This window comes from Chiloscyllium plagiosum, unplaced genomic scaffold (genome assembly GCF_037043375.1).
Source record: "Chiloscyllium plagiosum isolate Xiang-an unplaced genomic scaffold, Cpla_swu_hap1 HiC_scaffold_37, whole genome shotgun sequence".
Taxonomy (NCBI): Eukaryota; Metazoa; Chordata; class Chondrichthyes; order Orectolobiformes; family Hemiscylliidae; genus Chiloscyllium; species Chiloscyllium plagiosum.
Window position 1 is genome coordinate 26245243 of NW_028270175.1, and position 16022 is coordinate 26261264.

General features: G+C 43.2%; 1 protein-coding gene across 8 annotated transcripts in view; it reads left to right on the forward strand.

Annotated features, from left to right (window-relative positions):
• Positions 1 to 16022, forward strand: part of crocc (ciliary rootlet coiled-coil, rootletin) — a 99134-nt gene that overhangs the window by 27809 nt on the left and 55303 nt on the right. For 6 of the 8 annotated variants that reach the window (XM_087980511.1, XM_087980508.1, XM_043675705.2 and 3 more), the window contains exons 4-9: positions 6987 to 7178; positions 7580 to 7663; positions 9139 to 9239; positions 9982 to 10147; positions 13404 to 13510; positions 14666 to 14893. In XM_087980511.1, coding sequence (XP_087836637.1) covers positions 6987 to 7178; positions 7580 to 7663; positions 9139 to 9239; positions 9982 to 10147; positions 13404 to 13510; positions 14666 to 14893 — 878 coding nt within the window. Of the gene's footprint in view, positions 1 to 6986; positions 7179 to 7579; positions 7664 to 9138; positions 9240 to 9981; positions 10148 to 13403; positions 13511 to 14665; positions 14902 to 16022 lie in introns of those variants that run through there. The other 2 variants (XM_087980510.1, XM_087980513.1) reach the window with 2 other exon arrangements.

Here is a 16022-nt window from a genome sequence, read left to right on the forward strand (position 1 = left end):
GGAAGGAGCCTGCAGCCCTCACAACCGTTTAGTTTGTGGCTCAGTGTGAAAAAGAGAGTTTGTGGGTAAGTAACTGGATGTGGACTGAAGAGTTATGTGCTGGACGTTGCTATGGGAACGTCAGTTTGCTGCATTGAAGATGAGAAGGCTCAGAGACATCCTCTTCTATAAACATGAATGCAGCAATGTCAGTCAGTGAGCATCAGTACATGACTGCATCAGGAGAGTGAGTCCATCAGTAATGGGGAAATGAATCAGTCTGTAACATAGTCCTAAAAAGCATACAAAACTCTAGCAATGTACATATAATATAACTTGAAGAGTTCTATTCTAAAGTAAGCTTGAGTTGAACCACATTGACAATTAATTTTGTTTTAAAAATTGTTTTCACATTAATATTAATTCCCTTCCCCATTACCTTTTCTGTCTGTCACAGCTTTGGTTGTTATACATTTTCCCTATGCTTTCTGTCTAAGTGCAAATTATTCCCAGTTATTACTGTGTTTCCAATTGTTATTTTGTGTCTTACTGTGAAGTTTTCTTTCAAACATCAGTATTAACTGGGCTGTTCCCAGTCTTTTCAACGTTGAGTTCAATAAATTTCTATGAGTTTGGGATGCTTGATGCAGTGTTGTCAGTTCCAAGGCTTGGCAAACATTTTAACTGCAGTGGTTCGTTAGGTTAAGGTGTTGTCTCTTGTCGTGTGGAGCCATTCAGACCAGGTTCAGGCCCTGATCTGATGGGACTCTGCTGTCTGCACTCCTGAATTAAGGAGAGGAGCAATTTGCCTCCATTTCCAAGTCCGTTTGTTGTTCCTTGACCCCTCATAGAAAGCTGTTGTAGGAACTTTGATTGAAGACAGTATAATATCTGGTTGTGTTTCCATTTATGACCCCTATAGGTTCTGTTCACACTGTGGAGTGGAATTCTTGAGAAATGTACAAGCAGCTATTTTAATTTAGATTAGATTCCTAGTTAGTCACTTGCTCTGGGTATTTAAGAAATATATGCAAAGTGTAAATTCGATGATTTCCCTTTGATGAAGTGTGTTTGAGGTGTTAGTGCCCATTTATTGTACCATTGTTGTTCCAATGATATTAATTCCATTGTATCTGGCACAGCTGGAGTAGTCACTGTTCTTGAAGGGCAAATAGTCAGTAACAACCCCTAATATAGGTATATCTGGTATCATCAGTTGATGTAGAATAGAGAATGACTATACAAAACAGGGCTTTATAGGGGTGAGAAAGATGCATGGCAGGACAAGCAAAAAAAATTGAATGTGACAGGCCTTGGAAGTAGGGGTAGGGACTTTTTCATAAGACATTCTTTGGAATTTAAATTGGAAGAAATATCTTAAACAAATATTGACCCTGATAAGTGTCTAATCATTCCTGCTGTATGAACATCAAAAGGGGACAAACGTATTTCTCCTGTAGTTCCATTTTACAGTGAAATTTGACAAGGAAACAGGCTGCTTTTGGAGATCAAAAGTTGCAAAATTCTGCTTGTGGTAAGGTCCTTGAACAGGGCTCTGAGCTTCTGCCTCTTATACGTGGTTGGCTCTGGAGAAGATTTTTTTTCTCTTTGGGGAATTTATTGAACGGGAGTCTTTTTTGTTCAGTTTATCTGCTAAATGGTTGATTTTATTTAAGATTTATATGTTTAATGTGTATATATTTCTCATTTCTTTTTCCATTTTAACATTATTTTCTGAAGGTAATGAAAGGTTTATTTTGTATGTCAGGTGTTATTGCAAGTTCCTTTTGTTTTAGGCTCAATGTTATTAAGGGCATGTATGAGGTACAGAGTAAGATGACCAAAGGATTTAGAAAAGTTATTACCCAACAGGATCAGTCAAATAGATGGGTGACTGTCAGGAAAAGTAACAAGGTAGTTCAAAAGTCTCCAGTGGCTATTCCTCTATCAAATCAATATTCAGGTTTTGAAACTATTAAAGACGATAGTCTCTCCGAGGAAGATGCAGTCAGTTATTGGACCTTTGGAATAATTTGTACGTTAGACAGCTTTTGACAAAACTTAATAGAATTATTGTTATAGGGGGCTGTCCTCTCAGGGGTATAGACAGGAGATTCTGTGGCAGTGAGCATAACTTTAGGATGGTTTGTTGCTTTCCCGGTGCTAGGATTAAGGACATCTCTAAACAATTCAAATGGGGGTGGAGGCTGGTACAATTACAGCATTTAATACCCAACTGCATGGGTATATAAATAGGAAGATTTATAGGGATATGGACCATATGCTGACAAATAGGACTAGGTTAGGTTAGGGTGTCTGGTCGGCATGGAGGAGTTGGACTGAAGGGTCTGTTTCCGTGCTGTACAACGCTATGACTCTATATTGTTAAAGGTGACATTGAGAAGCCAGAAATTATTGTACACATTGGTAGGAATGACATTTTTAAGGAAAAAACTAAAGCAGAACAAAGTGAATTTAAGAGGTTATGTAGAAGATTTAAAAACTAGAACCTGAAAAGTAATTTCTAGTTTACTCCCAATGCCAAACTCAAAAGAGGGAAGGAACAAAAGAATAAAGGAAATAAATGAATAGCTGAAGAGGTGGTGTTTGTTCAGAGAATCAGGTTTTTGGACAATTGGAATGTCTTTGGGATAGAAAAGACCTGTTCACAAAGAATGGGTCTAACCTAAACTGGAAAGGGACCAATATCTTAGCGGAGAGATTTGCTCATTCCATTAAGGAAGACTTTATACTGAGAGAGAGGAATTCTAAGTGTCAGTGTAAATAGAAAGATTGATGGGGAAGGTTCTCAATGTGAAGTGAGGCTCTGAATGTAAAAATAGATAAGAAAGACAAGAGAGAGTCTGAGTATGTCATAACTCTGAAGAACTAAATTGAATTTATTTTAATACAAGTTGTCTTAGAGGTATGACTGATGAACTCATGGAATGTTTAAGAGCATGGGATTAGGACATCATATCTATTACAGAAACTTGTTTGAGAGATGGACTGGATGTCTGGAAACGCATGAAGGTGGATAAATCCCCAGGACCTGATCAGGTGTACCCTAGAACTCTGTGGGAAACTAGGGAAGTGATTGCTGGGTCCCTTGCTGATATATTTATATCATCGATAGTCACAGGTGAGGTGCTGGAAGACTGGAAGTTGGCTAACATGGTACCATTATTTAAGAAAGGTGGTAAGGACAAGCCAGGGAACTATAGACCAGTGTGTCTGACAGCAGTGGTGGGCAAGTAGTTGGAGGGAATCCTGAGGGATAGGATGTATGTGTATTTGGAAAGGCAGGGACAGGTTAGGGATAGTCAACATGGCTTTGTGCGTGTGAAATCATGTCTCACAAACTTGATTGAGTTTTTTGAAGAAGTAACAAAGAACAAATTCAGATAAATGTGAGGTGCTGCATTTTGGGAAAGCAAATCTTGACAGGACTTATACACTTAATAGTAAGGTCCTAGGGAGTGTTGCTGAACAAAGAGACCTTGGAGTGCAGGTTCATAGCTCCCTGAAAGTAGAGTCACAGGTAGATAGGATAGTGAAGAAGGCATTTGGTATGCTTTCCTTTATTGGTCAGAGTATTGAGTACAGGAGTTGGGAGGTCATGTTGCGGCTGTACAGGACATTGGTTAGGTCACTGTTGGAATATTGTGTGCAATTCTGGTCTCCTTCCTATCGGAAAGATGTTGTGAAACTTGTAAATCTTTTCTGAACTCTTTCAAGGATGTTGCTAGGGTTGGAGGATTTGAGCTATAGGGAGAGGCTGAACAGGCTGGGGCTGGAGCGTGGGAGGCTGAGGGGTGACCTTATAGAGGTTTACAAAATTATGAGGGGCATGGATAGGGTAAATAGGCAAAGTCTTTTCCCTGGGGTCGGGGTGTCCAGAACTAGAGGGCATAGGTTTAGGGTGAGAAGGGAAAGATATAAAAGAGACCTAAGGGGCAACTTTTTCATGCAGAGGGTGGTACGTGTATGGAATGAGCTGCCAGGGGATGTGGTGGAGGCTGGTACAATTGCAACATTTAAGAGGCATTTGGATGGGTATATGAATAGGAAGGGTTTGGAGGGATATGGGCCGGCAGGTGGGACTAGATTAGGTTGGGATATCTGGTCGGCATGGACGGGTTGGACTGAAGGTTCTGTTTCCATGCTGTACACCTCGATGACTCTAAATGTTCATCAATCCTATCTTTTATAAACTACCTCCAACAATTTACCCACAACAAAAGTCAGACTCATTTGTCAATAGTCCCCAGTTTCCAGCACCACCCTCTGTCTTCTACCTTTGAGCCAGTTCTGTATCCAAATGGTTAGTTCTCCCTGTATTCCATGAGATCTAACCTTGCTAATCAGTCTCCCATTGGGAATCTTGTCGAACGCCTTACTGAAGTCCATTTAGATCACATCTACTGCTCTGCCCTCATCAATCTTCTTTGTTATTTCTTCAAAAAACTCAATCAAGTTTGTGAGACATGATTTCCCATGCACAAAGCCATGTTGACTATCCTGAATCAGTCCTTGCCTTTCCACATACATGTTCATCCTGTCCCTCAGGATTCCCTCCAACAACCTGCCCACCACCAAGGTCAGGCTCACCGGTCTATAGTTCCCTGGCTTGTCTTTACCGCCCTTCTTAAACAGTGGCACCACGTTTGCCAACCTCCAGTCTTCCGGCACCTCACATGTGACTATCGATGATACAAATATCTCAGCAAGAGGCCCAGCAATCACTTCTCTAGCCTCCCAGAGTTCTCGGGTACACCTGATTAGGTCCTGGGGATTTATCCACTTTTAACCGTTTCAAGACATCCAACACTTCCTCCTCTGTAATCTGGACATTTTGCAAGATGTCACCATCTATTTCCCTGCAGTCAATATCTTCCATATCCTTTTCCACAGTAAATACTGATGCAAAATATTCATTTAGCATCTCCCCCATTTTCTATAGCTCCACACAAAGGCTGCCTTGCTGGTCTTTGAGGGGTCCTATTCTCTCCCTAGTTACCCTTTTGTCCTCAATATATTTGTAAAAACCCTTTGGATTCTCCTTGATTCTATTTGCCAAAGCTATCTCATGTCCCCGTTTTGCCCTCCTGATTTCCCTCTTAAGTATACTCCTGCTTTCTTTATACTCTTCTAAGGATTCACTTGATCTATCCTGTCTATACCTAACATATGCTTCCTTTTTCTTAAGAGAAGCAGAAGTTTACTAAGGATCGTCAGCATGGTTTTGTGCAAAGAAAATTGTGTCTCACAAACTTGATTATTGAGTTTTTTGAGGAAGTTACCAAAATGGTTGATGATGGCAGAGCAGTAGATGTTGTTTACTTGTACCTTAGTAAACCCTTCAACAAGGTTCCACACGGTAGACTAATTAGTAAAGTTATATCACACGCAATTCAGGGTGAGCTTGGCACTTGGATATATAATTGGCTTAAAGGCAGAAGACAGAAAGTGGTTGCTTTATGGACTGGAGTCCTGTGACCAGCGGTGTTCCACAGGGATCGGTTCTGGGTCCCTTTTTTTTAGATTAGATTCCCTACAGTATGGAAACAAGCCCTTTGGCCCAACAAGTCCACACTGAACCTCCAAAGAGTAACCCACCCAGTCCCATTTTCCTCTGGCTAATGCACCTAACACTACGGGCAATTTAGCATGGCCAATTCACTTGACCTGCATATCTTTGGACTGTGGGAGGAAACCGGAGCCCCCGGAGGAAACCCACGCAGACACAGGGAGAATGTGCAAACTCCACACAGACTGGAACCCGAGGCTGGAATCGAACCTGGGACCCTAGTGCTGTAAGGCAGCAGTGCTCACCACTGAGCCACTGTGCTGCCCTTTTGTTTGTCATTTATTTAAATGATTTGGAATAGAATATACAAGGCATGGTTGTAATTTTGCGGATGACACTAAAATTGGTGACATAGTAGACAATGAAGAAGGTTTTCTCTGATTACAAATGAATCTTGATTAAATGGGTCAATAGACTGAAAAATGGCATATGGAGTTCTACCTGGATAAATGCAAGTATTGCATTTTGGTACAATAAACAAGGGTAGGGCTTATACAATTAATGGTATGGCTTTGGGTAGTGTTGTAGAACAGAGGGACCTAGTGGTGCAAGTGTATAATTCTTTGAAGTTTGCATCACATATAGGCAGGGAGAAAGTGAGGACTGCAGATGCTGGAGATCCGAGTTGAGAGTGTGGTGCTGGAAAAGCACAGCAGGTCAGGCAACATCCGAGGAGCAGGAGAATTGACGTTTCAGGTGTAAGCCCTTCATCAGGAATGAAGTATATATAGGCAGGGTGGTTAAAAGGGTGTTTGGCATGCTTGCCTTCGTTGCCCAGTCCTTTGAGCATAGGAGTTGGGGAGTCATGCTGAGGTTGTACAGGATTGGTGAGGAAAACCATGTCTCATAAACTTGATTGAGATTTTTTTGAGCAAGTTACCAAAATGATTGAGGGTAGATGTTATTTACTTGGACTTTAATAAAGCCTTCAGCAAGGTTCCGCATGGTAGACTGTAGACTGGAATACTGTGTCCTGTTCTGGTTATCATGTTACTATCAAACTAGAGAGCGGTCAGAAGAGATTTACCAGGATGTTGCCAGGTATGGAAAGTTTGAGTAATAAAGAAAGAGGCTGGGACTTTTTTCATTGGAGCGTAGGAGGTTGAGAGGTGACCTTATAGAAGTTCATAAAATACTGAGTGGTATGGATAGAGTTAATGGTGGTTGTTTTTTTTTCCCTATGATGGAGGATTTCAAGACTAGGGGGCACATTTTTAAGATGAGAGGAGAAAGATTTAAAGCAATTTTTTTACACAGAGGGTGGTTCATGTGTGGAATGAACTACCTAAGGAAATTAACCAGATCTGTCTGTAAGGAGAAAATGAAACTGTCCAGTGTGTACTTTGACTGCATTGACTGATGTCTCTCTCTCTCTCTCTCTCTCTCTCTCTCTCTCTCTCTCTCTCCCACCTCACAGCTGGAGCAGGCCTTGAAGCTTGAGACAGGGGAGAGGGAGCGCGAAAATCTGGAAAATAAGAGCCTGGCGCAGCAGAACATTGAACTAAGGCGCCGCCTGGAAGAGGAACAGGCTTCATATAAACGCAAGCTTCAGGCCTACCAGGAGGGTCAGCAGCGGCAGGCCCAACTGGTCCAGAAACTTCAATCCAAGGTACTGGGCTGTGAACCTTGAAGTTTTCATGAATATCTGTCCCTGAGTTTATCTTGCTTGTCTCCACCAGTTTTCCTTCCTCCTTTCACAGTTCTGAGACAGAGTTCCTTTGGCTTCCAGTTGCTACTATGGATCAATTAAATGGATCAATTAAATGAACAAAGGTTGTTCAGACAAAGGAAGGTTGAGAAACTGTTGTATGTTATCTGGGGCCTAACAGTACAGCCCTTTGGGACAGATGAGCTGAGATCTGCCAAATTACTTTCTGTAACCATGTCAATGTTGTCCTTATGAAGTTCTACCCACGAGCGGGAAGGGTGGTGCATTGTGGGATGGGCTCCGTGCATTATGGGATGGTTCTTGTGCATTGTGGGACTGACCATGTCTGCTTCAAATGGCAGGTCCTTCAGTACAAGAAGAAATGTGGCGAGGTGGAGCAGCAACTGATTGAGAAAGCCACAGAGCTGGAACAGCACCGACTCTCCGTAAGTGCCGTGGGGAGAGCTTGCTCCAACTCGTCCTTTGCATTTGAACCCACAAATAATATGCCAGATGCAGCGAGGTTGTGTGTTACCACACTGCAGCTTTTGCACCATGGAGCAGCTCTGTTTTGGAATAGATGAGTAATGATGAGGGCCTATCTGAGTTAATCCACTGTATGGACTGAGCTCTGGCGAGGCACTGCCTGCCGTTCTAAATTGGAGCAAATTTGCATTATTTTCAACCAGCTTTTCATTCTGCCATCTTTTGATACAAAAGCTTTTGATACAAAAGCTTTTGTATGTAGATCAATTTAATTTCTTTCCAAAATTATATATGAAACATTTGTCGAAATGCATTACAATAGAATTGAAGAGTGGTAAGCAGACAAAGTGCAAAAAAGACTTTAGATTAGATTTCCCACAGTGTGGAAACAGGCCCTTTGGCCCAACCAGTCCACACTGACCCTCCGAAGAGTAATCCACCCAGACCCATTTCCCTAACACTATGGGCAATTTAGCATGTGACCTGCACATCTTTGGACTGTGGGGTAAATATACCAAGCAGCACTTGAATATCTGATTCCATTTATGTTGCATCTACATTTATATCACACTAAACATTTTCTGATGCATCCATTTCAAGGGGTTTTACACTGGTCCCTTGCAGGCCATGTGATGTGCTAAGGAAGCTGGGAGGGCCATATACCTCATCTGTTCCCCACTGAGCCTTTGTAACAGCCGTCCCAGGCTATTGTGCTGTCCCTCAGCACGTACTCTTGAAGCTTGTAATGTGTCAGTCAGCAGCATTCAGTCCTCACAGTTTTAGACCAATAATCTTCCTTCGCCAAATTGAAGTTGGTGTTTATCTCCATGTACGTCCCTGGGAATAGTCTGTCAAATGAGGTCTGATTTGAGAGGAACTTCAACAAGAGCTGTCCCCTTTCTTTCCAGAAGCTCTTGGCAAGCACACATTCTGGAAGGCGATGGGTGATGATTTCCTAACCACTGCCTCATTGTGCCATTACACTGATTTCGAATTGTGAAGATAAACTGTTTATTGCTTAAGAATAACAGGCATTTTGATTCTTTGTTATAAGCCAGACTAGCACCCCCAAGAATGCAATGGAAATTAAGATTTCACTATATTTCATAGGATTAACTTCCAAGATCTGACTCCATTGCAGATATCCAATGGGTTGAGAGGAATACTGGTGGATTCAGCAACTTTTTTTTGTCCCCAGCTATCTGACTCCAATTCCCACAGGGATCTGGTTGATAATGTGTGGAGGTGAACTGTTGAGTTTGTAAAGTTGGACGTGTATCCTTGCAATTTTCCCCTCGTGGGTGTTTACACTGAAATGCAAAGTGCAGAAACGCAGAGAAAAATTACCCTGACACATTTGTCACACAACGATGTGACAAACAATTCAGTTCATCCCCCACAGCTTTAATTAAAGCCGACTGTACTCTCTTCACAGAGCCAGCTGGACCTCACAGAATCACGATTGCGACAGTCTGAAGAGGAACAGAGCAATGAACTGGAAAACACCCTGATCCGCTTGGAGGAAGAACAGCAGAGGCAAGTGGGGGAATCACATGAATCTGACCTAGAGAGCTGCGTGGGTGGGGGTGGGGGGGAATTTCCCATATGTAGTGAATTCCCAAACCAATCATGTAGTAACCCATTTAGGAATTTGCTGCACAGAACCTTTTTTTTCTTTTTAATATTATTGTGGGAGTATTACTATTCTGAACTTTTATTTCTTTATTTATCTAATTTATTACTATGATGTTGTAGTTTTGAAGGTCTGTAATACTGGAATTCTTATTTCTGTATTTTTCTAATTTTTTTTCCCTAAGAATTTATACTAAAGAATCTGTACCTAGGCACCTTTGTACCAAAGATTGCACCGTCAGTAGCAACTGGTAAACGTTCACTATACTCATGTGAGTATATGTGACAATGAAGCTAATCTATTCAATTCCACTCCATATTTGCTCTTCCTCCTCTATTCCACATTTTTAATGGGTGCTTTTCTGGGTAACCTTTCTCCTTTTACTTTCTATGACTCAACCTGAGCTCTCTGACTGGCTTGTTCATTGTAGGCCATTGGCAGTGGGCACTTGTAGATGCCAGAGTCAGCCTGAACCTGTCTGATCATTGGCCTAACCACCCACTCCAACATCTGAAACCTGGGAGCCTCCACTGCGCCATTCCTCACTGACCAAGTTCAGGCTGAGAATCTCTCACCTGAATCCATCATTTGTTTGGTTCTGGAGTCAGCCTGGTCTGATTTGATGTATCTGTCCTCGGCATTTAGAAGTGCCAGCCTGACCCAAGTGAACTCCATGCTCCGGGAACAGCTGGACCAGGCAAATTCTGCCAACCTTGCCCTGAGTGAGGACATTCGCAAACTGACTGTCGACTGGACTAAGGCACGGGAGGAACTCGAGCAGAAGGAGGTGGAATGGAGACAGGAAGAGGAGGTACAAAATATCTCAGTGCATTTTACAACCAAGCTCGTGCCCTCCTTTGTCATACATCTTTATATTCACCAAGACTTAGGTGCTGCTGAATGTAGCCTGGTCACTGCATGGGCTTAAAAATTATGTGCAAGCAATGAATATTACATGGGAACAGTGGCTTACTGATGTCCTTAATTGATAATAGAGGAGATTGTTCTTAAGCACATGATATACAGCAGAACATGTCAATGTTATAGAAGAGGAATTGCTGGAGGTCTTATCCACACATAAAGGTAGATAAATCCCCTGGGACCTGATCAGGTGTTTCCCAGACTTTTGTGGGAAGCGAGGGAAGAGATTGCTGAGCCCCATGCTGTGATATTTATATCATCGATAGCCACAGGTGAGATGCCCAAAGACTAGTGGTTGGCCGATGTGGTGCCAATATTTAAGAAAGGCTGTAAGGAAAAGCCCAGGAGTTATAGACCAGTAAGCCTTATGTCATTGGTGGGTACGTTGTTGGAAGGAAGTGTGAGGGACAGGATTTACATGCATTTGGAAAGGCAAGGACTGATCAGGGATAGTCAGCATAGCTTTGTGAGTGGGCGGCATGGTGGCTTAGTGGTTAGCACTCCTACCACATAGCATCAGGGATCCAGGTTTGATTCTAGCCTCGGGTGACTGTGTGTGTGGAGTTTGCACATTCTCCCCGTGTCTGTGTGGGTTTCCTCCCACAATCCAAAGATGTGCAGGTTAGGTGAATTGGCTGTGCTAAATTGTCCACAGTGTTCAGGGATGTGTAGGTTGGGTGCATTAGTCAGGGGTTAAACGGAGGGTGATGGGTCTGGGTGGGTTACTCTTCGGAGGGTCAGTGTGGATTTGTTGGGCCAAAGGGCCTGTTTCCACACACTGTAGGGATTTTATGATCTGTTCTGAATCACGTCCCATTAACTTGACTCAGTTTTTTGAAGCTGAAAATGTGTTGCTGGAAAAGCGCAGCAGGTCAGGCAGCATCCAGGGAACAGGAGTATCGACGTTTCGGGCATAAGCCCTTCTTCAGGAATGGCTTATGCCCCGAAACGTCGATTCTCCTGTTCCCTGGATGCTGCCTGACCTGCTGCGCTTTTCCAGCAACACATTTTCAGCTCTGATCTCCAGCATCTGCAGACCTCACTTTCTCCTCAGTTTTTTGAAGAGATGACGAAGAAGATTGATGAAGACAGAGTGATAGACACTGTGCATATGGACTTCAGTAAAGTGTTCAACAAGGTTCTGCATTGTAGATTGGTTAGTAAGATTAGATCACATGGGGTCCAGGGGTAGGTAGTCAATTAGATACAATATTGTCTTGAAGGTAGGAGACAGAAGGTATTGGTAGAGAGTTATTTTTTGGACTGGAGGCCTGTGACCAATGGTAGGCCACCAGCACCAGTGCTGGGTCCACTGCTTTTGGTCTTTTATATAACTGATGTGGATGTGAATATAGGAGTTATAGTTAGTAATTTGGCAGATGACACCAAAATAAGTGGTGTAGTGGACAGAGAAAAAAAAATAACCTCAGAGCACATTGTGATCTTGATTAGATGGGCCTAGGGGCAGAGAAGTGGCATAGTATAATTTAGATAAATGTGAGGTGTTGCATTTTCATAAGGCAAACCAGGGCAAATCCTATACAGGAAATGGTAGGGCCCTGGAGAGTGTTACTGAAAGAGACCTGGAGTGCAAGTTCATAGCTCCTTGAAAGTGGAGTTGCAGGTAGATAGGATAGCGAAGATGGCGTTCAGTTTGCTTACTGTTTTTGGTCAGTGCATTGAGTATCGGAGTTGGGAGGTCATGTTGCAGGACTGTACAGGACATTGATTAGGCCACTTTTGGAATAGTGCATATAATTCTGGTCACCCTTCAATAAGAAGGATGTTGTTAAACCTGAAAAGGTTCAGAAAAGATTAACAAAGAGGTTCCTAGGATAGGAGCATTTGAGCTATAGGGAGAGGCTGAATAGGCTGTGTTTTTTTTAACCTGGAGAATCGGAGACTGAGGTTCACCGACCTTCTAGAGGTTTATGAAATTATGAAAGGCATGAATTGGATGAATAGCCAAGGTCTTTCCCTGGGGTGGGGGAATTCAAAACTAGAGGGCATAGATTTAAGGTGAGGGGTGAAAGATTTAAAAAGAACCTGAGGGGTGACTTTACACAGAGGGTGCTGTGTGTCTGGAATGATCTGCCAGAGGAAGTGGTGGAGGCTGGTACAGTTATGCCATCTAAAAGGCATTTGGATGGATATGTGTACAGGAAGGATTTAGAGAGATATGGGCCAAGTGCTGGCAAATGGGACTAGGTCAGATTGGGATGTCTGGTCGGCATAGATGAGTTGGACTGAAGGACGTGTTTCCATGCTGTACATCTCAATGACTCTGTAACTAATGGGGAACATTGAGACCTGATGGGGAATAGATTGACAGTGGGTAGGCAAACTGAGGAATGTTAGGAAAAACAGCATATGGATAAATGAATGCATTCTGATACAACTGCTCAATGTAATGATCTCTGTTATGACCCTCAGTGTAATGGTCAAGCCTCAGTAAGTCCTCCGCTGGAATTTCGAAGAGTCAGAGGCAACTTGTTTGAAATGTTATAGACCCTGAGGAGCCTTGACAGGTTAGATATGGAGAGGATGATTCCCCTTATTGGTAAATCATGATCTAGGGGGCTCATCGTTTAAAAGTAAGGGGCTGCCAATTTAAGACAAGTGAAGCAATTGTTTTTGCTCTGAGGCTTTGGAACTCACTTTCTGAAAAGATGGTGGAAGCAGAGTCTTTTAGTATTTTTCAGGCAGACGTAGAGTGGGTGAACGGTTACAGGGAAGGTGGGACTGTAGATTAGATTTGAAATAACAATCAGAACAACCATGATCTTATTCAGTAGTGAAGCATTAAATGATCTAGTCTGCTCCTTGTGCATATGTTTGTATGTATGATTTCTGATATATCCTCTGACCTCAGTGTTACATTCTCTGTTGCAGCCCCCAGTGTAATGCTCAATCTAACATTTTCAAACATACCTCACATCTGATACTGTATTAGGCTTGGAAATGTCCCTTTCTCATCATTGTATTGTTCTGTAACATCTTCCCCGTCCCCTCTCTGTATCTCTCTCTCTCTCTCTCTCTCTCTCTCAATTTCTAGTACATCCGTTACCTCACTCTGAATTCTGAGGTTTTTTTTGATACTAGTCTGGAATATTGAGCTTTAATCTTTCTGTGTCTTTTTATTTTAGTCCTTTAACACCTATTTCAGCAACGAACACAATCGCCTGCTGACTCTCTGGAGACAGGTCGTGGGCTTCAGACGTCACTTCTGTGAGATAAAGTCAGCCAGTGAGCGGTGAGACACGTAGCGACATAGTTTAAACAGAGAATGTTGTGGAAGAGGGGGCAGACAGCAGGGCACACTCTGGGTATGGGTCTACTCATGCCTGACTCTTATTATTACATTACACTCCCTACAAAGTGCTGGTTGTCATGGAGGAAAGCGGTGCATTTAACGAGAGGCAGATTCAGTTTGAGCTCCTGGCCCCAGTCACTATTTACCAACTCTTTCAACAGTCGGTGTGATGTCAAAGCAGGAAAGTGTGGAATTTTAACCATGAAACCCCTTGGCTGCAGTAGTGACCATACAGTATAGATGATTAAAAGGTGATCTGAATGGTTAACATTGAGTTCATCGGACATCAGTATGCAACATTGCAGAGCCCATGTGGGGAAATCGAGTTAAGACGCTGCAGGAGACAGTATCCAGTGGGAAAGGCTTTTCCTTTGGGAGGGTGTTGGTGAGTCACCTTTTAGAATTGCTGTAGTGGGCTAAGTACACCCACAGTTCAGTGAGGGAGGGAGGTCCAGGGTTTTAACTGAGATGCTTGTGTGTTTTAGGCTACAGAATACATCAGACATAATGTTATGGCAAACTCAATTAGCTATTCAATCAGAGTCATTAGCTGAAGCAGAGATTTTGTTAGCTAGATGCTTGATGGCAATGGGGATGAAACTATTCAAGAACAGGATTGGAATTAGAGTTAGGTCTACCATGCAAGCCAGCACAGGTATGATGGAGTCAATGGCCCCCTCCTATGCTGTATCATACTATCATCCTGTTAAGGTTAACCGCTGAAAAATGACCATTTGCTTGACATATTGATGAGCGGCAGATGCCTGTAGAACACATAATCCGTTGAAAACCAGCATATCTGGGACAGGGACTATACCAACAGGGCAAATGATGGGCAGAATTAAATTCATCTTTACAACCTTATTTACATTCAGTTGAGGACAGGATCCTGGTCCCAGCGACTGTGTATAATTCAGAAGAGTGTGGGGTTGAGGGATGGTTAAATCTTAATATACAAGAACACCGAGAGCTGCAAGTTGTTCTTGCTTCTCCAGAGAGGGACTGTTCTCCTGTGCCTGTTCCTGTGAGCTGGGAGAGTGGGAACTGTTTGGAAGGCTCTTTTGTCCGAGGTGAAATGATCTCCGATTCCCTCAGGGATCTCTCCGAGCTGCGGAACGATCTGGCAAAATCCTCGCGCACGATCCACGCGTCATGTCTGAACCTGAGCGGATACCTGCGAATTTCAGAAAGCAGCTCCACGGTGACTCTGGAGAAACAGTCGATCCAGCTCGCTCAACTTGAGGAACAGCTCCGGGACAAGGTGCGGGAAATGATCCAGCTCCAAGCCAAGTACGACCGGGAGAAGGCCGAGCAGAATGCCAGGTCTGTATGTGAGTACGCACATCGGCAGTCAGTCAATCTACCCCACAGGGTGTGAAAAGCATGTGTGATTTGATGGCCACCCAGGTTGATGCTCCCCTGATTTCAGAACAGCCCAAGAAAAATAGGACCCTTCGATCCAACTCATCCATGCCGACCAGATACCATAAACAAATCTAGTCCCATTTGCCAGCATTTTTTTTTAGATTAGATTAGATTCCCTACAGTGTGGAAACAGGCCCTTCGGCCCAACCAGTCCACAGCGACCCTTCGAAGAGTAACCCACCCAGACCCATTTCCCTCTGACTAACGCACCTATCGTTATGGGCAATTTAGCATGGCCAGTTCACCCTAACCCCTGCACATCTTTGGACTGTGGGAGGAAACCGGAGCACCCGGAGGAAACCCACCCGGACACGGAGAATGTGCAAACTCCACACAGACAGTCGCCCGAGGCTGGAATCGAACCCGGATCCCAGGTGCTGTGAGGCAGCAGTGCTAACCACTGAGCCACCGTGCCACCCATTTGGTCCACATCGCTCTAAATCCTCCCTGTCAGAATTTTTGTCAGTGTCTTTATTTTTGGGATGCATTTACATTGCTGTGCAGTGTGGCAGCAACAAGCTGTAAATCTGGTACAAGGGTCTAACTTGACTCTGAAGCACAGTAGAGTGAAACTATCCCCTTCAGATGGGCCCTGACTGGGCTGCGTTTGCACTGGCTACAGATAGTGTGAATCAAAGTCAGTTTGCGTTAATGCCTCAAAAACAGAAATTGCTGGAGAAACTCAGCATTTGTGGAGAGAAAGCAAAGTTAATATTTCGAGTCCAGTAACATTTCTTCAGAATTTCTGTTTTTGTTTAGGATTAGCAATTTTTGAGAAGATTTATAGCTCAGGTTGAGGTTTTGGATGTAGGTTTGATCGCTGAGCTGAAATGTTTGTTTCAGATTTCCAGCATCTGCAGTTACTTGTTTTTATATTAATACTATAGTTTGTTCTTCAATAATACAACCTTTAGCAAATTTGATCTATGCAATTTATGCCGCAGTTATCAAACCTGGCAGTAGAGGGCGCCCGAAGATCAAGGAGTAAAGGGCAGCCACTCCCAGTGTCTGAGCTGAAAGAGGGAGA